Source organism: Bos taurus, chromosome 13 (genome assembly GCF_002263795.3).
Source record: "Bos taurus isolate L1 Dominette 01449 registration number 42190680 breed Hereford chromosome 13, ARS-UCD2.0, whole genome shotgun sequence".
Taxonomy (NCBI): domain Eukaryota; kingdom Metazoa; phylum Chordata; class Mammalia; order Artiodactyla; family Bovidae; genus Bos; species Bos taurus.
The window spans coordinates 24,280,934-24,308,900 of NC_037340.1; the positions used below are offsets into that span (position 1 = coordinate 24,280,934).

At 42.5% G+C, this 27,967-nt stretch overlaps 1 protein-coding gene across 1 annotated transcript in view; it reads right to left on the reverse strand.

Annotated features, from left to right (window-relative positions):
• Window positions 1-27,967, reverse strand: part of C13H10orf67 (chromosome 13 C10orf67 homolog) — a 101,441-nt gene that overhangs the window by 65,082 nt on the left and 8,392 nt on the right. The window contains exons 2-4 of the mRNA XM_059892868.1: window positions 21,979-22,099; window positions 18,642-18,785; window positions 15,130-15,204 (exon numbers count right to left, since the gene is read on the reverse strand). Of these exons, the coding sequence (XP_059748851.1) occupies window positions 15,130-15,204; window positions 18,642-18,785; window positions 21,979-22,099 (340 nt within the window). The remainder of the gene's footprint in view (window positions 1-15,129; window positions 15,205-18,641; window positions 18,786-21,978; window positions 22,100-27,967) is intronic.

Genomic DNA, 27,967 nt, shown 5'->3' on the forward strand with positions numbered 1-27,967 from the left:
TTTATTTAAGCTCCTGTCTTGTAAAGTTGTTTTATTTTTGCAACTTGCATGCAAGCTTTAGTAAATTATGATATTTATATTGACCAATCACTAAAAGTGTCAATGGCATCACAGCACACTCTTATCCTATAAGAGACAAAGCACAGTGTCTTACACTGACTGTCAGTCTGCCAATAATAAAAATAGTAAGCCTTAGCAGTACATCTACATCATGACTGTGAATGTCCTACTTCGATCTTCTTCTAGAAAGGAAACTAGTAAAAATTTTGACTATGTAAAACAGAAAAGAAATGTACTTCAATGGTGCAACTAATTCCCTCAATGGTTTGGAATGGAGAGGTGGAAAAAAAGTAGAACCATTTCTTGAACCTATTTTAAGTACTGAGGTGCTAGCCTATTCACAGTCAGGACTCTGAAGAATTGTGTCACAAAATCAAAGCAAGGAAAATGCTATAAAATGGATGCTGCTATTTACTTCCAACATATAAAAATCTCATTTTCAACACAGACATGCAAAAGCATTTTGTCCATTTTGGACTCTTTTGGGAATTATAGAAGCATTTTTTATTTTCATTATCTGTTACTAATATATGTGGACACATGGACTTACAATAAACATAGTAAAACTTAATCATATCTGCTAATATACATAATATTGTATTTAAAAGAGTTAAATTTAAAAACTACAATTGTTCTAATATTATATAATGAATACTGGCAGACTGAGAAGAATAATATTATGTCCGGGTAGCATTTAAGAGTCAAGCTAGGGCATCCCTAGTGGCTCAGTGGTAAAGAATCTGCCTGTCAATGCAGGAGACACGGGTTCCATCTCTGGTCTGGGACAGTCCCACATGCTGCGGAGCAACTGAGCTGGGCTCTAGAGTCCAGGAGTCACAACGACTGAGCCCATGTGCTACAACTAATGAAGCCCACACACCCAAGAGCCCATGTTGCACAACAGGAGAAGGCACTGCTGTGAGAAGCCCGCACAGCACAACTAGAGTAGCCCCTGCTCACCAAACTGGAGAAAAGCCTGCACAGCACACCCCAAAATAACTGAAAGTCTATACCACACTAATGAAAAAAATCAGTAAATGAACATGCGGTAGAGTTTGAAAGAGTGAAAATAGAACAACCATATGACAGTATTCGGTTTTTAATTGGGTGATTCTAGAGAACAGTATTGAGTATGTAGGTCTGTTCTTCACATCTACTCTGTTTTATGTCTCCAGCTTAAATGCTCTGCAGAGGTTAAGACACTTACCCCACTGGTGCCCTGAGTGTAAGTTCCTGGGCATCTCAAATTCAACAGGTCCAAATAGAGGTCCCCATCTTCACTCTCCTCCTCTTTGCCTCTCCCATTAACATCAGCCCAAGCCAGAAACCCACTTTCTGTCATTTTAAGCACCTTCTATTCCCTCACTAACTCACCAAATCTGTTCAATGCACTTCTAAGTCACTCCCGAACCTAGCCTCTCCTTCTCTGATCCACCGCCTTGACGTTATCACCAAAATTTGGGTCTGCCAATCTACTGACATCAGGCTTCCCTGGTGGCTCAAATGGTAAAGAATCTGCCTGCAATTCTTTAGGAGACCTGGGTCTGATCACTGGTCAGGAAGATCCCCTGGAGGAGGGCATGGCAACCCACTCCAGTATTCTTGCCTGGAGAATCCCATGGACAGAGGAGCCTGGAAGGCTACACTCCAGGGGGTTGCAAAGAGTTGGACATGACTGAGCGACTTAGCACACCCAATCTGCTGACACCAGGTTGTGGTAAAGGAAGGTTCAGTGTTTATTACTAAGTGCCAAGCAAGGAATCCAGCACAGTTAATGCTCAAAAGCCTGAACTCCCCCAATGGGTTTTGACAGTTTTTTAAAAAATGTATTTATTTGTTTGACAATGCTGTGTACAGTTTGTGGGCTCTTAGTTCCCCAACCTGGGAATGAACCCTGACCCCTAGCAGTGAAAGCAGAGAGCCCTAACCACTGGACTGCCAGGGAATTCCCCAGCAAGGTATTTTTAAAGGCCAGGTGAGGGAGGGGAGCCCCAGGGTGTGCAATCAGCTTGTGCAAAATTCTCAGATTGGTTGATGGTGAGGTAACTGGGAGGTGTCACAGGGGTTAATATTATTATTCCTTAGGATCCAGGAGGCCGGCAGGCTGTGTGCTCATGGTCATTAAGTAGTTAACAGGTCCCATTTGGTGAAGGTTTTAGAATCTGTTTAACAGCTCAGGAAGTGTGCATCAGATACTGCTATCTGGGTGCTGCAGAGATGAGGTGCAGCAGAGGACATGGGGGAGGGGGTCTGTTCCAGAAAGGCCCCATAGGGTCCCGTTCGGTTACATCGGGCTCTGTCTTGTTCACTTGCACTGTTGCACTAGCTCTTAACTCACTTCCTTCTTCTTCTTTTATTTTTTTTTAAATACCTAATTTTTAAAAATTAATTTTTTTTGGAGTGTAGTTGCTTTACAATGTTGTGTTAGTTTCTGCTGTACAGCAAAGTGAATTAGCTATACAAATACATATATCCCCCTTTTGGGGGGGGATTTCCTTCTCATTTAGGTCACTATGGTCTTCCCTTGTGGCTCAGTGGGTAAAAATCCGCCTGCAATGTGGGAGACCTGGGTTCAATCCCTGGGTTGCAAAGAGCCCCTGGAGAAGGGAAAGGCTACCCACTCCAGTATTCTGGCCTGGAGAATCCCACTCACTATAGTCCATGGGGTCGCAAAGAGTCAGACATGACTGAGTGACTTTCACTAAGGTTACCACAGAGCACTGAGATGAATCGGGAGATTGGGATTGGACATATATACACTAGTGATACATGCACAAAATAGATAACTAATGAGAATCTACTGTATAGCACAGGGACTCCCCTGACTCTTCTTTTGTCCTCTCCAACCAATCTGCACCCTGTGACTGAACTGATCTTTCTAAAATGCAGTCCTCCTTGTCCTCACAGGCTTAAGTCTAACTCCCTTAGCACGATGGATAAAATAGCATCCCTGACTTTTGCTGGGCCCTTCCCTCACCAGACTGGGAATTTTATCAGTGCTGATACTCAGCACGCAATTTCTCAGAAGTACTGTGGGACCACAGGTCTCCACGCATTTGGAATTTCTAGGCTGCCTATTAAGCTCTTACTTGTCAATCTCCTGAATGGCATTAGAATAGGTTGGCTTGGGTCTGCAGATGAATCTGCCACTTAGTAGTAGCTTTGTTGCCTTGAACAAGTTTCTTAAGTTCCCTGGGTTTGTTTTATCATCTGTAAAACGGGAAATGTTGAATTTGATTTACCAGTAATTTGTTGAGGATTTTTGCATCTCAATCAGGCAACAATTCACCTGTGTGTGTGTGTGAGTGCGCATGTGCTCAGTTGCTTCAGATGTGTCCCACTCTTTGTGACCCATGGACTATAGTTCCTCTGTCCATGGGATTCTCCAGACAAGAATACTGGAATGGGTTGCCAAGCCCTCCTCCAGGGAATCTCCCAAACCCACGGATCAAACCCAACCACACTGAAGGCAGATTCTTTACCATCTGCGTCACCAGGGCGTGTGATGTGACTGAATTGTAGTGCTTCCTATAGCACGTGTGCACGCGTGCTCAGCTGTGTACGACTCTTTGAGACCCCATGTACTATGGCCCACCAGGCTCCTCCTCTGTCCATGGAATTTTCCAGGCAAGAATACTGGAATGGGTTGCTATTTCCCTCTCCAGGGTATCTTCCTGACCCAGGGATCAAACCCACGTCTCCTGGGTCTCTTGCACTGGCAGGTGAGTTCTTTACCACTGTGCCACCGGGGAGGCCCTAACAAAGATGCTTTTGATGAACTGGCTGAGTCATCTCCTTGATAACATGACAAAAACCGCTGGAAGCTCATTTCAAATCCCACCATGGTACTTCCCTGGTGGTCCAGTGGTGATGAATCTGCCTTGCAATGTAGGAGATATGGGTTCAATCCCTGGTTGGGGAATGAAGGTTCCATATGCCTTGGGGCAACTGAGCCTGCGTGCTACAACTACCAAAGCCCACGTGCTCTGCAGCCCAGGAGCAGCAAATGGAGCCCATGTGCACCACCACTAAAGACTCCAGTGTGCTGCAAAGAAAGATTCTGCAAGCCACAACAAAAACCAGACACAGCCAAATAAATAGAGATTAAAAACAAAATTCCCACCAGGGGGCTTCCCTATGGCTGGGCTTTCCCAGTGGTTCAGTGGTAGGGAGTCCACCTGCCAATGCAGGACACGTGGGTTCAGTCTCTGATCCAGGAATATCCCACGTGTCGAGGGGCAGCTAAGCCCGTGCGCCACAACTACGGAAGCCTGTGTGCCCTGAAGCCTGTGCTCCACACGAGAAACCACCTCAACGAGAGGCCTGGGTATCACAACTAGAGAGCAGCCCCCGCTCGCCCAAACTAAAGTCTGAGCAGCAACAAAGACCCAGTACAACCAAAAACAAAAATAAATAAGAGCATTTAAAAATCCCACCAGAAACTGTGCTGTGATGCTGTACACACTCAGCATCACTGGGGCCAGCCTGCCTTTAGGATGTGCTCAGCCCCTCTGGACTTCAGGGTGGGGGTGGGGGTGGGGTGAAGGGAGGGAGGGCACAGTTCTTTAAAAGAACAGAAAGTTTCACTTTTGGACATTTCAGGGTGGGGGTGGGGGTGGGGTGAAGGGAGGGAGGGCACAGTTCTTTAAAAGAACAGAAAGTTTCACTTTTGGACATTTCATAAAGTAATTGTAAGGCCCAAACACACTGAATTCATTTCTCTTCATCTCCAGGAATGTTTCTGATGTTTTATGAGTACTGAATGAGCTGGGCTTAAGAGGAGGTAAGCAGAAAGCAGTTGTTTTTTTTTTCACCACCCCTTCAAATCTGATATCCTGCCTCATGTTTCAACCTCTTAGAAGAACTCTCAGGAAAGTGCCATGGCTTTTTTTTTAAAACTCTTAGATAGTAATAACCATGTTGAATAAAAGAAAGAAAGTAATGAAGAAAGGAAAGAAGGGCAAGCCCAAAAAACACCCTCAAAGTCCCAAATCCCTATCCAGCCTACTCTTACACATCAAATCTGAACTTTCCCAGCTCTGGCCTCCCTTAGACTTGCAGCCCAAAAGGGAGGAGAGGGGCTGAGCCTGGGTCCCTTTTCTAGTATTCACAGATTTAGTCAAACATCAGCTTAGATATTGCTGTGAGGGTATTTTTCATATGAGATTAATATTTACATTATTAGACTTTGAGTAAAGCAGATTACTCTCCATATGGTGGGTGGGCCTCATCCAATCAGTTGAAGACCCTGGGAGAAAGATGAGATTCCCAGGGAAGACAGAATTCTCAGAGTGTCTTCAGACTCGAACTGTAACATCAGTTCTTCTCCAGCCTGTCAGTCTACTTTTCAGATTTCAGATTTGCCAGCCTCTACAACCACAGGAGTCAATTTCTTAAATCTCCATCTCTTTCTCTTCATACACCCTATTGGTTCTCTATCTCTTAATATAATTTCTCTTAATTAATTTCTCCTAATACAGTATCTACATCTAAACAACATTCATTCACACCAATACCTTCCTCTCCAGCCCAACACCACAGCACTGATGATGGCTTGTCTCCTTTCCATAGTACAGCCCCTTCCTCTGGCAGTAAGAAAGCCTGTGGTGCTCGATGCGCTGACATCCGCTCCATCCTCCCTTCATGACTGCAATGCACCCTGAGAACTTGGCTCTGATGCAGGGAACAGCGAAGGGGAAGGATGCAGGGGTGTGTCTTTGGTATTTTAATTCACAATGGCAAGAAAATTCTATTTTGGACTTTCATTCTTTTGGTCTTACAAGAAAATTTAATATTTTTCCTTTGGCAGTTAAAAGTAAGGAGTTCATATTCAAATCTGGGACATAACTGTTGGTTGTTTTATTATTAGAATAATTTTATGATGTTATTTGACCTCATAGGCACAACCTCTTGACAGATAATATTGGTCAACACAGTTGGATATAATCTGGGGTGAGAAACAGACCAGGAGGTAAATTCTCAGTATGGGGAGCAAAGTGACCTTGGAGTTTAATGTAAATGAGGCACTCTTCTAACCCAATGCTGAGTCTTCCAGGGCACCAGTGGTCTCAGGATGACCAGAGGAGTGGGGGATGGTACTGAGGGGTCTGCATCATGAAGGTGGGAGCAGGGCTTTCCTCCCCCCATCCCCCAAGGCTCAGACACACGCCTAGTTGATCACAGGCTAAGTGGTTAAGTTCAATGTGTTAAGAGAAGAAAAAAAACCCAAGGAATGATGTTTCCTTCCACGTGGAGTGACGCCTCCATTTATCCGATTAAAACCTGAGCAGAAGGAACATGGTCACATCTTGGCAGTCTCCTGCCCCCTGCCTTTCTCTTTGGGGAGCCGATGCTCTGCCCTGGCAGACAGAGACTGCCCCAGCCCAATTCTGCCTGTGAGGGGAGTTAATCTGCCAGATTCTGGGTTTTGGTACCACGTAGTCTGTTTTATTAGTGAAGCAGATGACCTCCGTCTGCTGGCTCCCTGACTTTATTTCACCAGGTCCAGAACCTGAGCGGGGAAGACAAGTATTATTTATCAAGTCCCATAAATACTCCAGAAACAGTTGTCTCTCAGGTTTGCAAATCTAAAGCAGGTCATGAAAGCTGCTTGTGGAGCAGAGAGGAGGAATAAACAAGGAGATTGGGGTTGACATATACACACACATAAAATACATAGATATATAAAATAGATAACTAGTAAGAATCTACTGTATAGCACAGGGAACTCTACTCAGTACTCTGCAATGGCCTGTATGAGGAAAGAATCCAAGAAGGAGTGGATACATGTATATGTATAATATAACAGATTCACTTTGCTGCACAGCAGAAAGTAAAACAACACTCTAAATCATCTATACTCCAGTAAAAATTAATTCACAAAAAAAAGCTGCTTAGAATTCTATGATGATTATTTGATGTCTTCGAGATAAAATATAAGTTCCATGGACTTCCCTGGATGTCCAGTGGCTAAAACTTTGCCTTCCAATGCAGGGTCTGTGGGTTTGATCCCTGGTCGGGGAGCTGAGATCCCACATGCCTCACGGCCAAAAAACCAAAACACAAAACAAAAGCAATATTGTGTCACAAATTCAATAAAGACTTAAAAAAAAATTCCATGGGTTCCCTTTCCTATATCAGCTCTCACCACTTCCTCAGCCCTCTTATACCAAAGGACTAGCGGTTCCCTGGCTGTGCCCTGAACCTTAATTGCCTCTATGATGTCAAGTGGGCCACGTCCCTATCTTTTCCCCATTTTCCCTATGCTTGTCAAAATTTCATCATCCTTTGCTGGGGGCCCAGTGCAACCTGCCCTAAAATGTGCCTCCATGGCATATTGATTATTTTGAATTAAAGTTACTTAAGAAATGTTCAATGCAAGAGGGACACTCTGACCCTCCTTTCTGTCTCCCTGAAAGCAGAAAATCAACCTCGCATAAGAAAGGTGCTCTCCCAGCATCTGGAGGTAGAAGGACACCCTAATCACAAGGGTGCCCACATCCTGCTGCTCACACTCAGGGACGCAAGGGGGTGATCACTCAGGAGAAAGGGGAGAGTTAAGGGGGAAGATGCTTTGTACAGCTTGTGTCATAGTGAGTATGGGATGACCTATTTTGCAACTCTTTTCTTTATAGTCTTTATTTTCTTGTCATTTCATCTAAGCAGTTTTCTCTCTCACTGTCTTTTCAACAAAAGCCTCACTCAGGCCATTGCATTACTGGCGATCCAAGAGGATGTGCCCTGCCCTTGGCAGAAGCCCATCTTGGTTTCATAAATCAAAGTCTGGAAAATTTCATCCCCTCCAAACACCAAAATATTGGTATCTTATTGCATTATGAATTTTTAAAAAATAATCTGAAATAAAAATTATTTAACACCTGGATAGTATTTGCTGCATCAAAATTTGGAATCTAAAGTTAGTGCTCTCATTAGAACGGGATCTTCTATACCTCTGCCATCCTCCAAAAGTGGAAGACAATGACAACACAGCAAGGCTTCTATTGTAAGAATACATACTATCTCTCTTCAGAGACTTTTAATTATAATTTTACTATTTCACCATTTTAACAGACTCATGTTTAACATAATAGCCTTGAAATGGATTTGGGTAATTCTTCCTTGAACCTTCATCCATATTTCAGGAAGTATGGAAGAAGACAAACCTGAAATGCTGTCCCTGAAATAAGCACTGCTACTTGCTATCCATAGGAGCGTTGTAGTCCTGAAAAGTGAACTAAGAGTTGTTTGCAACGATCTCTCCAAAGTTACCAAAACAGATGTGATTATTTGATAAGGAAGATATCATGGGAGAATATTTGAAGTCAACTTATAATGATTTTCATTCCAGGAGATGGCAGCTTAGCCAGAGGGGAGAAGACACGAGATAGTAGGGTCTTATCCAGATATTCGAGTGAGGACACGTGGAAGAGGAGGGTTAGTTCATCCACCTTTCCTTCTGAACGCTGATCACAGTCACACCAAAAAGGAAGGCACTGGGATAAAAACTTAGGTATTAAAATTTACATTTTCCTGCAATCCATTTGAGCCTAACGAGTCTTTTTTGTCTTTCTGCAGAAATATAAAAGCACATGAAGCACTTTGCATAGTGCCTGGGCCATAGTAAATAAGTCACTGAGTGATAGCTGCTTTCACTGTCATTAATTATGTGCCCTGGGAAAAGGAGGACGTGTCCCCAAGCATTGCCACTCACAGTTCAGCTCCATCACCAGCGCCACCTAAGACAAAGGACTGCAGCCCCACCATGTCAGAGTCAAAGAGATCAGGTCTGTGCAGAACGACATGTGTAGGTATGCAGGGCTCCCTCCGCTCCTCTGTGTCCTTCTCCAAAGTCCCCTCAACACTCAGTTCCCTAAGGCTCTCTATCTAGCCCGAATTTTCCTCCAGAAGAAAAAATACCCAATAAGAAAGTAGTGACTTCATCCCTTAGCCCTTTGTATACAACCCCATAACTTATTTATTTTTGCCCAAACTCTTAAAAATGTAATATGCCTCAGTTTATCAGTTTACATGAGGAAAACATCAAAAACCAAGAGAAAAGGCAGAGATATTCAATAAATGATGTTGGAAAAATTGCTTATTTATTTGAAAGCTAGTGGCAGTCTCCCAAGCTTTTATTCCTCCAGTCTCTCTAAAGGGTTTTATTTGCTTCTAAATCCCTCAGTGTCTGAGGGACCTAAAGTAATGTGTTTTCCTATCCGAATCAGAGCTGATACATTTCCAGGACCAAAAGAAGCTAAATAAGGTGCAAGTTTTAACAAAACATTTTCTTTTATCTGAAAATAAGGTACTATAATAGCACACAAGAACTTGTTTTACTAGTTAAATAGATTTTTTTTTTTTTTTTTTAATTCTTGTCCCTAAGGACGGGAGGCTTCTCCAGTCCCCTGGGGCTAGCTCGGCTTCCAGAGCTGGAGGGACGCCCCCACCCGCCTCCATCCTCGGGGACCACACCCTCCAGCCGCTGGCCCAGGGCTTCGAGTTGTGCACACCAGCAGGAGGGTCATTAAATAGATTTAAAACCTTGTTCCACAGCTGAAAAAGCACTTGGACCTGTATCCTGAACTGGTCTCCAGAGGGCAGCAGAGAGTCATTCACATTAACAAAAGTTCCCTCTTAACCACAAGTGTGTGTATCCAGGCTGTTTTTCCAACTCTTCTTTCTTATGACTAAGCCTTAACAAACTGGGTGGCCAGGATTTGGAAAGCTGTCTGAGGTCATGGATCAAAGTGATGCCAACAAGCCAAAGCAAAGATTCAAAGAATCACTTTCATATCTTTAAAATAATTCTTTAATTAGATAAACCAACGAACCACAATTAATACACTGTTGACTAAGCATATTTAACCAGCACATGTTTATGAAACACTGATGCATATAAAGCATCTAATCCTTTCAGGGCTTTCTATTCCTAGACGTACAAAAGGAATATAGAAAAGAGTAATAGTCACTTATTCTGCCATATACTTTTTGAGCATTTGATGCACACTAAAAATTTATTCAGTTCAGTTCAGTCCCTCAGCTGTGTCCGACTCTTTGCGATCCCATGAATCGCAGCACACCAGGCCTCCCTGTCCATCACCAACTCCCAGAGTTCACTCAGACTCACGTCCATTGAGTCAGTGATGCCATCCAGCCATCTCATCCTCTGTCGTCCCCTTCTCCTCCTGCCCCCAATCCCTCCCAGCATCAGAGTCTTTTCCAATGAGTCAACTCTTTGCATGAGGTGGCCAAAGTACTGCAGTTTCAGCTTTAGCATCATTCCTTCCAAAGAAATCCCAGGGCTGATCTCCTTCAGAATGGACTGGTTGGATCTCCTTGCAGTCCAAGGGACTCTCAAGAGTCTTCTCCAACACCACAGTTCAAAAGCATCAATTCTTTGGCACTCAGCTTTCTTCAGAGTCCAACTCTCACACCCATACATGACCACTGGAAAAACCATAGCCTTAACTAAATGGACCTTTGTTGGCAAAGTAATGTCTCTGCTTTTGAATACGCTATCTAGGTTGGTCATAAGTTTTCTTCCAAGGAGTAAGCGTCTTTTAATTTCATGGCTGCAGTCACCATCTGTAGTGATTTTGGAGCCCAGAAGAATAAAGTCTGACACTGTTTCCCCATCTATTTCCCATGAAGTGATGGGACTGGATGCCATGATCTTCGTTTTCTGAATGTTGAGCTTTAAGCCAACTTTTTCACTCTCCACTTTCACTTTCATCAAGAGGCTTTTTAGTTCCTCTTCACTTTCTGCCATAAGGGTGGTGTCATCTGCATATCTGAGGTTATTGATATTTCTCCTGGCAATCTTGGTTCCAGCTTGTGCTTCTTCCAGCCCAGCATTTCTCATGATGTGCTCTGCATATAAGTTAAATAAGCAGGGTGACAGTATACAGCCTTGACGTACTCCTTTTCCTATCTGGAACCAGTTTGTTGTTCCATGTCCAGTTCTAACTGTTGCTTCCTGACCTGCATATAGGTTTCTCAAGAGGCAGGTCAGGTGGTCTGGTATTCCCATCTCTTTCAGAATTTTCCAGTTTATTGTGATCCACACAGTCAAAGGCTTTGGCATAGTCAATAAAGCAGAAATAGATGTTTTTCTGGAACTAAAAGTTTATTAGTGACCCAGAAATTGTTAAAGACACAAAGACTTATAAAAGCACGGTCCTGGAGAAGGAAATGGCAACCCACTCCAGTATTCTTTCCTGGGAATTCCCATGGACAGAGGACCCTGGTGGGCTATAGTCCATGGGGTCACAAAGAGTCCTACACGACTTAGTGACTGAGCATGCACGCATATATACATGTATATATAACTGAATCACTTTTCTGTATACCAGACCGTAACACAACACTGTATAGCAGCTATACTTTAATAAATATAAACAAGTAAATATCTTAAAAAAAATAAAAGCAAGTTTCAAAAAACATCAGGACTTCACTGCTGGTGCTGTGAATAGGAATCCACCTGCCAATGTAGGGGACGTGGATTCCATTTCTCGTCTGGGAAGATTCCACATGTAGAGGGGCAACTAAGCCCGTGTGCCAAAACTACTAAGCTTACAGACCCCAACCACCGACCCTGAGCACCCGAGAGCCCGTGCTCTGGACCAGGAGAAGCCATCACAATGAGAAGCCCGCATACTGAAAGTAGAAAGCAGTCCCCTGCAACTAGAGAAAGCCCAAGTGTATAAGGAAGACGCAGCACAGCCAAAAATAAATAACTAAAATTAAAAAGAAAAAAAAAAACTTAAAAAAAATTATGTTTAAAAAAGCATGTTATTCTGACTTTTACTTTGTAAACAACAACAAATCTGGATACGATAGGTAAAATGCTTCTATGAGCTGACAAAGTAAGGAATAGTTAGGCCAAAATTAAGTGAATGCAGGCATCCAGAGAAGTGTGTGGAACACTGAAGGTGGCCTGGACTCCAGGGCATTGCTAAACCAGGTAAAAATTTAAACTTTGGTTTACATGTCTTTAGAGGACACAGAGAAAAGGCATCCCAAAGGCCCCCTCCAAATGGGGATTCCCAACAACAGGAGACCACCTCATGAAGGCTGAGACGCCAAAGGGCGATCACTTCAGGGTGAGAACGACTTAGGAGCAACCACCTTGGACCCTCTACCGCCTCCCACCCGAGGGAAAGTGAAATCGCCTCCTATCTGGAAACTTGGCTCAAAGTATGGAGGAGGGAAGAAAATCTCTTCTGAGTTTGTTAAGTTGAGGTGGCCCACATTCGTACATCTGGGTGGTCTAAAAATAATGCCTCAAGTTGAAAATTAGGTTAAGGTGGTCACAGACACAGGAGTCTCACAGAAGCAAACAGAAATCTTCTCTGTAGAGACTCACCTCTATTCCAGGCCTAAAAGAGTTTCCATAGAAATATAAGTTTGCAATCAAACACCATGAAACCCGAAAGTAAAGGACATATCATGAGCGACAGCCAGTACTTATCAGACCCTCAAAGATGGAAGACGTGGAATATCGATCACATACGTTCAAATATATGCATAGAAATAGAAGGATGAGCTAAGGTATAGAGCAAGAACCATTAAAAAGTAACCAAACAAGCCAAACACAGGACTTTGTTTCATAAAAAACACAGTAAGTGATATTTTAAAACTTAATCAAGGAACTTCCCTGGCGATCCAGTGGTAAAGAATCCGCCTTCCAGCGCAGCAGACCAGGGTTCAGTGCTTGGCTGGCGAACTAAGATTCCATCTGCCACAGGGCAACTAGAGTCCCTGCAAGTCACAAGGGAAGAGCCTGAGCACCACAATGGAAACCAGAGCAGTGCCCTCCCCCCTCCAAAAAAAAAAAAAAAAACTCAATGAAAACAGACAATAAGGTGATACTAATAAAAACATGCAGTAGGGTTAGTGGGATTAAAATATTTGAGAGCAGTAAGATACATATTAAGACTTTATTCTAACAAAGTTTTAAGTTTAAAGGAAAGACAAATGCCCTAACAAATAATACTTCATTGTATCTGACTCAAAAAGAATACAGAACCCAAATTGTCTCATAATCAGTTAAGGAAATTGAATGGGGACTTCAAAATATGTCAATATATCCATCAAACAACGCCTCTAGGCCCAGGTGGCTTTCCTGGCAGTTTAAAATATTTAAGGAAGAAATAGTTCTAATTTTACACAGATGCTGCCAAGGATGCAGATAATATCCTGCAATTCATTTTGTGAAGCTACCATAATCCTGATACCCAAACCCAATAAGAACAGCATAAAAAAAGAAAAGTATAGCTCACCACACTGATGAACACAGATTTAAAATATCGTAAGCAAAATATGAACACACTAAGTTCAGAAACAAATTTGAGAGACAAACAAAAGGACATTATGATCAAGTTGGGCTTATACAAAGAAAGAAAGGTTGACTTAACATTCAAATAAAAATTAAGTAATTAATTTTACCACACCAAGAGATTAAGAGATTAAAAAAAAATATGGCCCTTCAATAGATTCATAAAACCCCACATTTTACAAAATTAAAATGCATTTGTGATTTTTTTCAAGTCATATAGTAAAATACATAGCCTGAAAGTTCCTATAGCAAGTGTTGTGTGTAATGTTGAAATGCTATATTCATTCCCTGTAAGATCAGATAGAAAATAAGGATGTAAAAATAGAAAAGAAGGATGCTTGCTGTCATCCCTTTTATTTAACATTTTATTAAGTGCTCCAACAGTGCAGTTGGCAGAGATGAATGAATAAATGAAGAAATGGTAGGAGAAAATTGTAGCAGACCAAAATTTGCCATCCCCAAAATGTGTCCCTTTGACATGAGGATTAATTGGGCTAATTATTTTTAAGAAACAGAAAACTCGGAAAGTTTCTCTTGTTACTTTCCCCTTCGCTGCCTAAGGAATTTAGATAAAGGGCCTGTTTCCATATTTTGTAAAAAAATATAGACAAGGTGTGGTGGGGGAAACTTGGCAGGGCCTAGAGATCAGGGTCCTCTCTGTGTCTCATTGTCTCGGCAGGCCCAGCAAACATTTGTTTACCAAACATTTGCTTTTCCATCTTCATTTCCTTCCTCTCCAACCCCCTTTATAAAAAATTATTTATTTTTGCTTGCACTGGGTCTTCAGTGCTGTTCTCGGGCTTTCTCTAGTTGCGGCAAGCGGGACTACTCTTGGTTGCAACACTCAGGTTTCTTATTGTAGTGACTTATTTTGCTGCAGAGCACAGGCTCCAGGGCACTCAGGCTTCAGTACATCAGCACGCAGGCTTAGCAGCTGCAGTGTGCGGCTACAGAGCACGTGGGCTTCAGCAGCTGTGGCTCAGGGGCTTACTTGCTCCATGGCGTGTGGGATCTTCCCAATCCAGGGAACCTGTGTTCCCTGCACTGGCAGGCAGATTCCTATCTACTGTGTCACCTGGGAAGTTCCCACTTCCTCCCCTTTGAAGTCCCAGACTAGAGAATCTGTGTGCCACAACAAAAGATCCTGCATGTTGCAATAAGACCCGATGCAGCCAAATACATAAATAACAATGTTTCTTTATGGAAATATACGGCAATGAAAGACAAGATGATAGTTATAAAGACTAAAAGAATCTCAAGGTCCTCACTAAGATGAAAACATAATAATGGGAAATGATGAATTTCCCCATCATGTAGGAGAGGGATGCTCAGTTTCTGACAGATAGAAGTGTCCCCATCATTAGAGAAGTTATTCCACTGAGGATCCGAGACTGTTCCCTGGCATTTACTACAGACCTGATGAACTTTCTCTTGAGACTCCCTTACCTCCTTCTGCCGAACTGCATGCTCACCAAGCAAACTGGATCACTTTCCCAGGTGTGCTAGATACTCCACTGGAAGTTTCCAGTCTCTGGAGTGTTCTGTCACCATCAAGTGGTCAATTTAAAGTGAGCATGGACAGTCAAGGACCTGATCCCTTTTTGGTGACCTGAAGATCAAGGACTCAGATCTTGAAAGCTAAAAAATGCTGACTGGCAATCCATGATGAGCCCCATACCGGGCACTCCCAGGATACCAAGTTGCTCTCGCCCCTGACAGCCCTCAAAACTCACCTGGTACATCCCTTTGATAGTACCTATGGCATCGGCCAGCTGCTGATTGTAGCATTTTCGTAAGCTCTCTCCATTCTGCAAATGAAAAATAAATACAAAGAGTACCATGATGTATTCCCAAATATAATTATCAGACCTACAAGGGGAGGAGGGTGGGGGGGACTAAGTATCCACCATTCAAATCATCACGTTCTCTTGAAATTTCACTATATAATCATCTCCCTTAGGCTTCCACCTAAAACAACACATTTCATTTTCACTTACACTTAACCAAAGCAATAGAGAGTGTGTATGGATAAAAGAAACACAGTGAATGTGACCATGTTCTCTCATCTTCATATCACAGATTTTTAGTGTCTTAGTTGTTGTAGTTGTTTAGTTGCTAAGTCCTTTCTGACTCCTTTGTGACCCCATGGACTGTAGCCTGCCAGGCTCCTCTGTCCATGGGATTCTCCAGGCAAGAAGACTGGAGTAGGTTACCATTTCCTACTCCAGGGGGATCTTTCTGACCCAGGCATGCAACCCACATCTTCCTGCATCGCCTGAATTGGCAGGCAGATTCTTTACTACTGAGCCACCTGAGAAGCCGACATATATACACTGCTAAGTCACTTCAGTCGAGTCCGACTCTGTGTGACCCCAGAGACGGCAGCCCACCAGGCTCCCCCGTCCCTGGGATTCTCCAGGCAAGAACACTGGAGTGGGTTGCCATTTCCTTCTCCACATATATACACTACTCTGTATAAAACAGATCACTAATGAGAACCTACTGTATAGCACAGGCAGCTCTACTTAAAGTTTTGTGTTGACCTAAATGGGAAGGAAATCTGAAAAAGGGGATATATATGTGTGTGTGTGTGTGTGTCTGTATACACACATAACTGACTCAATTTGCTGCACAGCAGAAACTAACACAGCATTGTTAAGCAACTATACTCCAATAAAAATTTAATTAGAAAATAATTAAATAAAATAGTGAAGTATATTTGGAATCCATATCCTCTTTTGGTCCTGGTCCTTTTTCGATGAACCATGCTCATGAAAAGAAATCTAGGGCCACTAATCCTCAAACTAGAGTCATTTTCTGATTCAGTTCAGTTCAGTTCAGTTCAGTTGCTCAGTCATGTCCGACTCTTTGCAACCCCATGAATCACAGCACACCAAGCCTACCTGTCCATCACCAACTCCCGGAGTTCATTCAAACTCATGTGCATCAAGTCGGTGATGCCATCCAGCCATCTCATCCTTTGTCGTCCCCTTCTCCTCCTGCCCCTAATCCCTCCCAGCATCAGGGTCTTTTTCCAATGAGTCAACTCTTTGCGTGAGGTGGCCAAAGTATTAGAGTTTCAGCCTCAGCATCAGTCCTTCCAATGAACACCAAGGACTGGTCTCCTTTAGGAGGGACTGGTTGGATCTCCTTGCAGTCCAAGGGACTCTCAAGAGTCTTCTCCAACACCACACTTCAAAAGCACCAATTCTTTGGTGCTCAGCTTTCTTCACAGTCCAACTCTCACATCCATACATGACCACTGGAAAAACCATAGCCTTGACTAGATGGACCTTTGTTGGCAGTAATGTCTCTGCTTTTGAATATGTTATCTAGGTTGGTCATAAGTTTTCTTCCAAGGAGTAAGCGTCTTTTAATTTCATGGCTGCAGTCACCATCTGCAGTGATTTTGGAGCCTAAGAAAATAAAGTCTGACACTGTTTCCACTGTTTCCTCATCTATTTCCCATGAAGCGATGGGACCAGATGTCATGATCTTCGTTTTCTGAATGTTGAGCTTCAAGCCAACTTTTTCACTCTCCACTTTCACTTTCATCAAGAGGCTTTTTAGTTCCTCTTCACTTTCTGCCATGAGGGTGGTGTCATCTCCACATCTGAGGTTATTGATATTTCTTCCGGCAATCTTGATTCCAGCTTGTGCTTCTTCCAGCCCAGCGTTTCTCATGATGTGCTCTGCATATAAGTTAAATAAACAGGGTGACAGTATACAGCCTTGACGTACTCCTTTTCCTATCTGGAACCAGTCTGTTGTTCCATGTCCAGTTCTAACTGTTGCTTCCTGACCTGCATATAGGTTTCTCAAGAGGCAGGTCAGGTGGTCTGGTATTCCCATCTCTTTCAGAATTTTCCACAGTTTATTGTGATCCACACAGTCAAAGGCTTTGGCATAGTCAATAAAGCAGAAATAGATTTTCTGATTAATCAAATTATTTAATCCTATCTGTTATGCATAAAATATACTCTTGATTCTGTTACCAATTTTGCTTCCAACATGGAGTGTAAACAATCAGTGGGCTTCAGAATCAGACAGAACTGGATTTCAATGTCACTGTGCAACTTACCATCTTTCTGATTTTAAGCAAGGACTTAACCTGCCTGACTTTAAGCAAGCTTAAATTTTAAGCAAGTTTCCTTATCTGTAAGGTAGGGATAACAGGATTTCCACTTGAGGATTGTTGGGAGACTTAAAGAGGAAATGCATTAAAAGTTACTCTGGAGACTTCCCCAGTGGTCCAGTGGTTAAGACTTCACCTTAAATATAAGGGGTGTGGGTCTGATCCCTGGTCAGAGAGCTAAGATCCCATATGCCTTGGGGCCAACCCCCTCCCCGTCAAGAAACAAAAGCAATATTGCAACAAATTCAATAGAGACTTTTAAAAATGGTCCATATTAAAAAAATACTTAAAAAAAAATTGTGAGGCCAACAACACGTGGGTATTTTGTTTCACAGCAGAAAAGCAACACTAATGTCCATTTTTAATCACAGATAAATATGCTAACATGATCAAAGATTTTGGGGAATTCCTCAGAATAGCAGAGTTTTCATGTCTTTGGCTTCTACAGAGCCATTAAAGCACAAATAAGTTCATATAAAATTTCAGTTAAAGGCTGGAACTCAAGCATGAAACTGTCTGACCTAGAACCTAAACCCCAGTGGTTTCTTAACCAGTGACACTGAGCAGGTGAATTAACCTTTCTGTGCCTTGGTTTCCTCAGCTGTATCTGTATAATACAGATCTCATCTGTATAATAATTGTATGTACTTCATCAGGTTAGTTGTGAGGCTTAAATGAGTTTGTACACAGACTACATATAAACGTTCCTGCACGTGGTAAAGTTGTAGGTGCCACACAGCTTTATGTAACTATCACGTGCTATGCTTAGTCACTCAGTCATGTCCGACTCTTTGTGACCAGGTTGTAGCCCGCCAGGCTCCTCTGTCCATGGGGATTCTCCAGGCAAGAATACTGGAGTGAGTTGCCATTTCCCTCTCCAGGGGATCTTCCCAACCCAGGGATTAAACCCAGGTCTCCCACATTGCAGGCAGATTCTCAACCATCTGAGCCACTAGGGAAGCCCTGTAAGTATCATTAGAGATAACATATGTAAATTAAATTACCCTCATAAGTTGCCAAGCTAAAAACTGTAGTGCCTACACAACTAAACACAAAATTAATCCACAAAATTAATTACTTTTAAAACAGAGGAAATGAGAGAACTTCTACCTGTTGGTAATGTTTTTCAGCGGCCATGATCCTGTCATGTAGAGTAGTGAAGAGTCTGTAAGATTCCTCTTTAAGACGGTCTTCAAACTTCAGTTGCATCAATTGCTTGAGGAACCCAAAATCCACCTGTAGGGATTTAGTAATCTAAAAGTGGAAAAAACATCGGTCATTATAGAGCTTAAGGGCACTCTGTGTAAAGATTCCAACACCTGGCCTGGTTCTGGGCAGGTAACTTGGGCACCTGGTCAGGGGCCTGTCCTGAATCTAAGATTACATCTCCAGAGTCGTGTACATTGGGGAACTCCAGTTAATCTGCAGAACTAACAGATGCTGATGGAGGAAGGGAAAGGAGGCTTCCAGCAGTTTCCTCCCATAGTAGTATTAGTTGCTCAGTCACATCTGACTCTTTGCAACCCTATGGACTGTAACCTGCCAGGCTCCTCTGTCCATGGAATTCTCCAGGCAAGAATACTGGAGTGGGTTGCCATTCCCTCCTCCAGGGGAATCTTCCCGACCCAGGGATCGAAAGACCCAGGTCTCCTACATTGTAGGCAGATTCTTTACCATCTGAGCCACCAGGGAGAATAAGTTATCCCTTGGGACTTCCCTGGCAGTCCAGTGGTTAAGACTTCTCACTCACTCCCACGGCAGGAGCCACTGGTTCTATCCCTGGTCTGGGAAATAAGAACCCCCATGCCACAGAACACAGTAAAAAAAAAAAAAAATGACAATACATTGGGAAGTGTGTGGGAAAAGAGACACCCTCCGAAGTGGGAGTGTAATTGGTATAATTTTTATGCAGGGCAATTTGGCAACATCCTCCAAAATGACTAATGCATGCATCCTCTGACTCAGACGTTTCACTTTTAAGAATTTACACCCTAGATTTACTGGCATGTGAGTATGTACAGAATTATTCATCTTGATAAGAGATCTGAAATGACCAAAATGTCCATCAGGAGGGGATAGCTAAATAAATGATGCCAGTTTGTGGTATGATGTACTTGTAAAATCGATGAAGAAGCTCTTTATGCACCAATGTATATAACTGATTTCCAAGTTATGTTACTAAGTGAGAAAACAGAAGTGAAATACTATTTACAGTAGTATACCACCCTATGTCACTGTTTTGTTGGCTAGGACTTTTAATAATAAGTCTTAATATCTGATGTCTATGAAACATTCTGTTACTTTACAATCAAAAAAAGCACCAAGGCTTTGCTGTATAAAAGAAAGAAACACAACACTGTAAATCAACTACACTTCAATAAAATTTTATTTTTTTTACTTATTTTATTTTTTAAAAAACTTATTTGGCTGCACTGGGTCTTTAGTTGCGGCACGTGGGATCTAGTTCCCTGATCAGGGATTGAACTTGGACCTTCGGCATTGGGAGCTTGGAGTCCCAGCAAGTGGACCACCACAGAAATACCACTTCAATAAAATTTTTAAAAATTAAAAAAAGCTTTTTTTAAGTCCCAAAGGAAATATGATAGAATATTGAGATTTGGGGCTTCCCAGGTGGCATTATTGGTAAAGAACTGGCCTGCCAATGCAGGAGACATTAAGAAATGAGGGTTTGATCCCTGGGTCAGGAAGTTGCCTTGGAGGAGGGCATGGCAACCCACTCTTGTATTCTTGTCTGGAGAAACCCATAAACAGAGGAGTCTGGCAAGCTACAGAGTTGTTCACACAGGGGATCGCACAGAGTGAGACGTGACTGAAGCGACTTAGCATGGACATATGCATCAAGATTTGACAACGGTGTATGGTGGTATAGGGGAGCAAAACTTGCCATCACAAACTGTTTCTTTGGCAAGAGTATTTATTTAGGCTGACTATTTTTAAGGACCCAAAGAGTCAGGAAGAACCCATAAACTTTCCCTTAACTTCCTAAAAGATGGAGGACCTGCTTCAGGAAGGGAGTTAGCATCATAGATACCTGTATTATAACATGAACTAGGTATGCAGACAGAGGATGAGATGGTTGGGTGGCATCACTGATTCAGTGGACATGAACTTGGGCAAACTCTGGGAGACAGTGAAGGACAGGGAAGCCTGGCGTGCTGCAGTCCATGGGGTCAAGAACAGCTGGACACAACTTGGAAACCGACAAACAACCAGTGTGTAGACAGATGGGAACCCAGCAAAGTGAGCTAAAGTTTCTGTGTCCCACTGTCTCTGCAGGCCCGGCGAACATGAGTTGACAGACATTTGCTTTCCCATCTTCATGTGAATTGCCTTCCTCTCCTTGAAGTCCCATACCATTACCCTCAACGCCCTCTTCTGTCTTTACCTGAAGGTGAGACCTTTGGCTATTTAGACAACTTACTCAATTTTCCTCGGTCTCCCCCATGTATATGGTATTTAAGTTTTTGTTGGATTTTCTGTTAATCTGTCTCAGGTCAACTCAATTTTTAGCTTAGCCAGAAGAATTGAGAGGGATAGAGGAAAATTTCTTCCTCCCTGACAATGGGTGACATAGTTATTCATTGTATTATTCTCGACATCTTTCTATATGCCAAAAACATTTTATAAAACTTTTCAAGTATCCTAAACAGAAAATGTTCACAGATGGCAAAAGAATTACAGAGAGAGTATGAAAACATTTCACTAAACAAGTTAACATAAGGACTTCCCTGGTGGCCCTGTGGTTAGGACTCTAGCTTCTACTGTCAGAACCCAGGCTTAGTTTCTCTCTGGTCGGGGAACTAAGATCCTGCAAGCCATGCAGTGCAGGGAGAAAAAAAAAGTTAACATATATGAAATAAATAGGATGCAAATAGAAGTAGTGTGTGTGTGTTAAGTTGCTTCAGTTGTGTCTGACTCTTTGCACCCCTATGGACTGTAGCCCGCCAGGCTCCTTTGTCCATGGGATTCTCCAGGGAAAAGTACTGGAGTGGGTTACCATTTCCTCCTCCAGGGGATCTTCTCAACCCAGGGATCGACCACACATATCTTATGTCTCCTGCGTAGGCAGGCAGGTTCTTTACCACTAGGGCCACCTGGGAAGCCCCAAATAGAAGCAGTGTGTATGCTGTATGCTCAGTCACTTCAGTTGTCTCCGACTCTTTGTGACCTGATGGACTGTAGCCTGCTAAGCTCCTCTGTCCATGGGATTCTTCAGACAAGAACACTGGAGTGGGTAGCCATGCCCTGAAGTAGTTGTTTATACTAATAATTAAAAAAAAAACACACACACAACTGTTATCCACCTCAGTTTATAGAAGATGCTAATATTTTAAAAATGTTAATCATTTCACTTTTGTCAAGGAAAGAAACATGAAGGCAAATAATACAAATTATCTCAGGAGTTTCTAAATAAATTCAGATTTACCTGCACTAGATTTTGTGTAGCTAAGCTCAACTCTTTCAATGGCAGAATCTCACTGGAATCTGTTTGAGTGGCATGGTCTGTGCTGAAAAAGCCAACCTTCAAATCATCTGAAATGGTAAATCTGAAAAATAAAAGAGGGGGGGAGATTAAATGTGCTTTACATAATAGATATTACCTTAAAGATATATTTAGTGATATATATTTGGAGAAGGCAATGGCGACCCACTCCAGTACTCTTGCCTGGAAAATCCCAAGGGCGGAGGAGCCTGGTAGGCTACAGTCCACGGGGTCACTAAGAGTCAGACACGACTGAGCAACTTCACTTTCACTTTTCACTTTCATGCATTGGGGAAGAAAATAGCAACCCACTCCAGTGTTCTTGCCTGGAGAATCCCAGGGACGGGGGAGCCTGGTGGGCTGCCGTCTCTGGGGTCGCACAGAGTCGGACACGACTGAAGCGACTTAGCAGCAGCAGCAGTGATATATATTTACACATATTTTGTGCAAATCATATTTTAAAGATTCAAAGGATTGGTGAAATGAGAAAACCACTTAATTATCTGCTCATGATTTTGGGTTTTCCCTAGGTCTCTGTTGGATTATCAGATTCTCTGAACTATTTCACATTGCTACACTGATCTGACTTCCATTTTCTGAGTCATGACCAATTTATGAGCCTCCTTTTAAAATCTCATCCACTGTTTTATGTATGCTGCTGCTTGAGGTCATTGTAAATCATGTGTGGGCATAACAAGCAAAATTCCTTTTAGGTAGAGGTTCTGAAAATGTGGTCTGAGAACTCCTGGAGTTTCCAGAACACTCAGGTAATCCACAGGTCAAAATTATTTTCATAATATTATTAAGATTGAATTTATCTTTTCTCCTATCATTCTCTCACAAGTGTTCAGTGGAGTTCCAGAGGCTATAGGTTATGTGCCTGGATGACAGATGAATGCAGAAGCAGAGAGGAGAATTCAGCTATTTTCCATTAAGCCAGGCATTGAAAAGATTTGCAAAAATGTAAATGATACTATTCTCATTACAGATTCTGTCTTGAAAAGAGTCCAATTTTCTTTAAAATATATTACTTATACAGAATAGGTTTATCATTATTTTAAATGTTTCTCCTTTAAAATTTCTAATATGGTAACTATGAATAAATAAAACATAAACTAAAGATCTTTGAGGGCCTCAATAATTTTTAAGACTGTAAAGGGATCCCGAAACCAAAAAAAAAAAAAAATTGAGAACTACTTCTCAAGATAATCACACCACTCTATTGTATTTGGCTTTAAACTCAGTTCCCCCCGAAAAAATCAAAGTGGGAAGAAGTATTTTGTAAAATCCTCCTACAGACTTTTAATGATGGACATCTCAAACCGTAACAAGAAGGCCAAGTTTCTGGATGTCCTTTGTTTGTCAGTTTGACCAAACTTACCACAAGCATTGGTTTCTAAAATGTCAGCTAAAAAAAGAGAGCCATGAAAGCCTAAGGAACATTCCCAGGCTTTTCAATGCAGCCTCTATAGAGAGAGTATCCATGTATCTACCCTCCCTTCTCTGCTGACCAGGTGGAGCAGATCGTGATGAGGGGTACCCCATGGCAATCTCCCTCTTTTTACGGCTGGCAGAGCCTCAGACTTATCTCCTACAGAACTCAGGGAAGGGTGAGAAAATTCCCAGTATCAAGGGCAACACTTGTGTGGTCTCAGCCCACTGCAGTGATCCCAATCTTCTGGGCAGGTTTTTTAGGAGTGGGAGTGGGACTCGGTTCTGAGGAGTGTGATAGGACAAAAGGCCTGTCAGGGGCATGTTAAGCTTTTTACACAGGAGCACCTGGGGATAGGTCCCTCTGTGACTCTGGACACTGCCACATGTAGAAATGAGGCCAGGAACTGGCACAGTTGTCTGATGACCACAAGGGGGTCAGCCAGAGGGCAAAGCCAGTGCATAGATGATGCACTTTTAAAAAGATGGACACAGGCACTTCCCTGGCGGTCCAGTGGTTAAAACCCCGGGCTTCCAATGCAAGGGAAGTAGCCTCCGTCTCTGGTTGGGAAACTAATATCCTGCATGCCTAGTGGTGTGACCAAAAACAAAACAAAGCAACATGTTGGGAGACTGGATAAATTGAACAAATATGTAAATGTACTGAAGATGACAGAAGTCAAGTTCTCCAGTCCCAGAAATGAAATTTACAAACATAAAAAAAGAAGTAGAATAGGATATACCCTGAGACAATGTAATGGAACTGGAAGTTTGGGTATGAAGGCATGGTTTTATAATTATGTACATAGATAGTGATAGGTACAAATATGTGCATACGTATGTGTGTACATACTTATGGACATTTGTTTCTAGTTCTGTTCAGCGTGAGAACCTAGAAGCGATGACACCCAGTAGCAATGAACACACCAAAAACACAGATGTTGATTTTTTAAATAGCATTCTGCATTAAAAGGAACCAGGGCTTCTTGGGAAAATGGCTGGTTTCAAAGCTGGGAGAACAAAAACATAAAACGAGCCTGGAACATCTTGTTTTTCCAAAAAGTTGGGAAAGAGTGAAAAAAAAAAATGATAGAGACAGAAACTAGACTGAAGAGATTCCCACTGGTCATATCTGGGACAATTTGAGCATCAAAATAAATTATGAAAGTATCAGATTACAGCCTATTGAATAAAACAGGAATCTAGCAGTCCAAATGAGAATGAGACGCTCTAGTAAACACAGAAGAGAATGGTGAAAATAGAGAATCACCAGTGGGCAGCCACTACAGAGGTGATGGATTAGGGTGGGAGTTATCAATAGCAGCTGGGGTTAAGCTTAGCTAAAAGGCTACAGCTCGTCAGTGGAAGTTTGATTAGGAAAAGGAAATTTTGTTGACAAATTGAACAACACTACTATATAATTCAGCAGTCTCACTTCTGAGTATATATCCAGAGGAAGCAAAATCACTATCCCAAGGAGCTACCTGCACGCTCATGTTCATGCGATGTTATTCACAATAGCCAGGGGTCCACTGACAGATGAATGAATAAGGAAAACGTAGTGGACTTCCCTGGTAGTCCAGTGGACAAGACTCCATGCTCCCAATGCAGGGGGCCAGGGTCCAGTCCCTGGCCAGGGAACTAGATCCCACATGCCACAACTGAAAGATCTCATATGCCTCAACTATAGATCCCTCAGGCCTCAGTGAAGATCGAAGATCCCTCGAGCCTCAGCTAAGTCCTGGTGCAACCAAATAGACAGACAAATAAAAAATAAACATCAAAAAATAGAAAATGTAGTGTGTGCATATGTGTGTACAATGAAAAGTCATGAAAAAAGAAAATGAGTTCCTGTTATTTTCAATAACACAGATGAACCTTGAGGCCATTACATAAGTGAAATAAGGCAGACTGAGAAAGACAACTGTTTGATTGCACTCATATGTGGAATCTAAAAAAGTCAAACTCATAGAAACAGAGAGTACAGAGACCGTTGCCACAGGCTGAGGGTAAAGGAAATGGGATACTAGTCAAAGGGTAAAAACTTTCAGTTATAAGATGAATAAGTACTGGGATATAATGTACAACATGACGATTACAGTTAATAATACTGTATTGTACACTTGAAAGTTGCTAAGAGAGTCAATTTGAAATGTTTTCATACACACAAATGTAACTATGAGAGATGGTGAATGTGTCAACTAACCTTATTGTGATCGTTATTTACAATATAAAAATGTGCCAAACCTTCACATTGTACACCTCAAACTTACAGTGTTCTGCATCAGTTATATCTCAATAAAGTTGGAGGCAGAGGAGGAAGAGGAAATTTTGTAATACTTAGGCCCTACAGGTGGTGCTAATGGTAAAGAGCCTGCCTGCCAATGTTGGAGATGTAAGAGACATGGGTTTGATCTCTGGGTCCGGATGATCCCCTGGAAGAGGGCACGGCAGCCCACTCCAGTACTCTTGCCTGGAGAATGCCATGGACAGAGGAGTGTGGTGGGCTACAGTCCACAGGGTCGCTAAGAGTCTGACACAACTGAAGCAACTTACTATACACGCTCACACTCCCTACACACAAAATAGTAATTTATTACAAAGGGAAGCATGGTGGATTTATGGCAGATCTGGGAGACACCAACCCAGCAAGGTCAAGGTTAAAGCACCAATGAGGGAATAGACTGAATGACACGCACTGGCTCAACTGATGCCCTGAGAATACGCAGCTTCATTTCTGTGGCATTCCTGCCAAGAACGCATGGCCTGAGTCTGGTTACAAGGAAACAGAAGACGGACCCAGGTAGCGTTGGTCATGCTACAGAAGGTCTGTACTTTTTAAAAAAAGTGTCAAGGACATGAACAGTGGGGAGAGGCTGAGGAACTCTTCCTGCTGGACGCGTCTGAGGCGACCGGATAGCTAAAGACAACGCACACTGCTAGATAGGATCCTGGACCAGAAAGGAAAAAAAAAGTCATTGCTGGTACTCTTGGCCCAGCTTGAAAGGAGGCTGCGATAGGGCTGTGCAGTGTGGATCTGCTGATTTGAGAGTGTGTGCTGGTCATGCAGGAAGAAGTATCCATTTTAGGAAAAACACACTTGAATGCTTAGGAAATTCACACTTAATGGGAAACATGTCTGTAACACGCTCTCAGAAGGTTCTAAAAAGACTGATGATAATGAATGTCTGGGTGAGTGTTAGAGTGTGTGTGTGTGTGTGTGTGTGTGTGTGTGTGTGTACAGAGGCAGGGGGTGAGGAGGAAGAAGAGAGAAAACAAACATGGGAAAATGCTGGGAACTGAATCTAGGTGAGGAGTTCTTAGTTCTGTTCTGACAACTTTTCTGTATATTTGAAATTATTTCAAAGTAAACTATTTTTTAAAAGTCATATGCAACCTTCAAGCAAGCTCAGATTCTGCCAATTTCACTCAGTAAGAACTGTCAGTATTTTAGGCGTAAATCTCTAGAAACTCTTGTCAATGGAGCAGGCATGAGCTTAAATCTGCATCACAACCATCCCTCTGTTTACTGTGCTTCTTCTGGAACTTTCCATAACTGGCTCCCAACATCTGTTTTTGTCTTTAGGTAGAGATTCTATTTAAGGTAGTGGTTTGAACCATTTCAAGGAGTTACTCTGTTTTCCTGGGTATCTCCCTTGTATACAGGAGGAATAGATGTTATTAAACTTCTTTTGTTTTTTTTTCTCCAGTTAATCTGTCTTTTATTATGGGGGGAGGGGGGCTCAGCCAAGAATGCAGAAATGGTAGCAGAGATATTCTTCTTCTCCTCCACTCAGCACATGGGACCATCTTTCCCACAGCCGTAGGTCCAAGAAGCTTAGTAAAAATGCAAGAGGTGCCTCTCACTATTATACCTAATAACCCACCCCTGAAATCATTGCTTCCTTTCCCAGAAACTTTATGACCTACTGGCTTGGAGGTCTTAGTTCCCAAAGGGAGATTGCTTCTACTGGGAAGCACAACCATGGTTCTACTGAATTAGACAAGAATGAATTGAACTGGCACCTGGCCACTGTGTAATTCCCTACACCACTAAACCAAAGACAGAGAAAGGGGGCACAGTACTGGTTGAGGTGATTAATTCTGATCATCAAGAAAGCAGGTTGTTGGTACACAGTGGAGTCTAGGAACTCAGGAGATTCTCTGGAGTGACTCTGAGCATTTCCACATTCAATAGTAAAGATTAATGTAAAAATACAACCAACTCCCCCGAAAAGGCAGGGCTTTTGAGGGCTCAGAACCTTCAGGAATGACTATTTGAATTTCCCAGCTACATAAAGAACCTTGGCCTGCCTGTATCTTTCACCAAGTTCACCATGGCCACTCAACAAGTCATGCCCACGGACCAGCTCTGGCCGGCACCCTCTGGCAAGTGTCTCTACCACCAGCCACATCCTCTCCCAAGAGGTCTTAATCTCAGCGTTTGGTGGGAGTGGGGGACCTTTTAAATTCTTAGTTCTGTCCACATTTACTCTTCTGC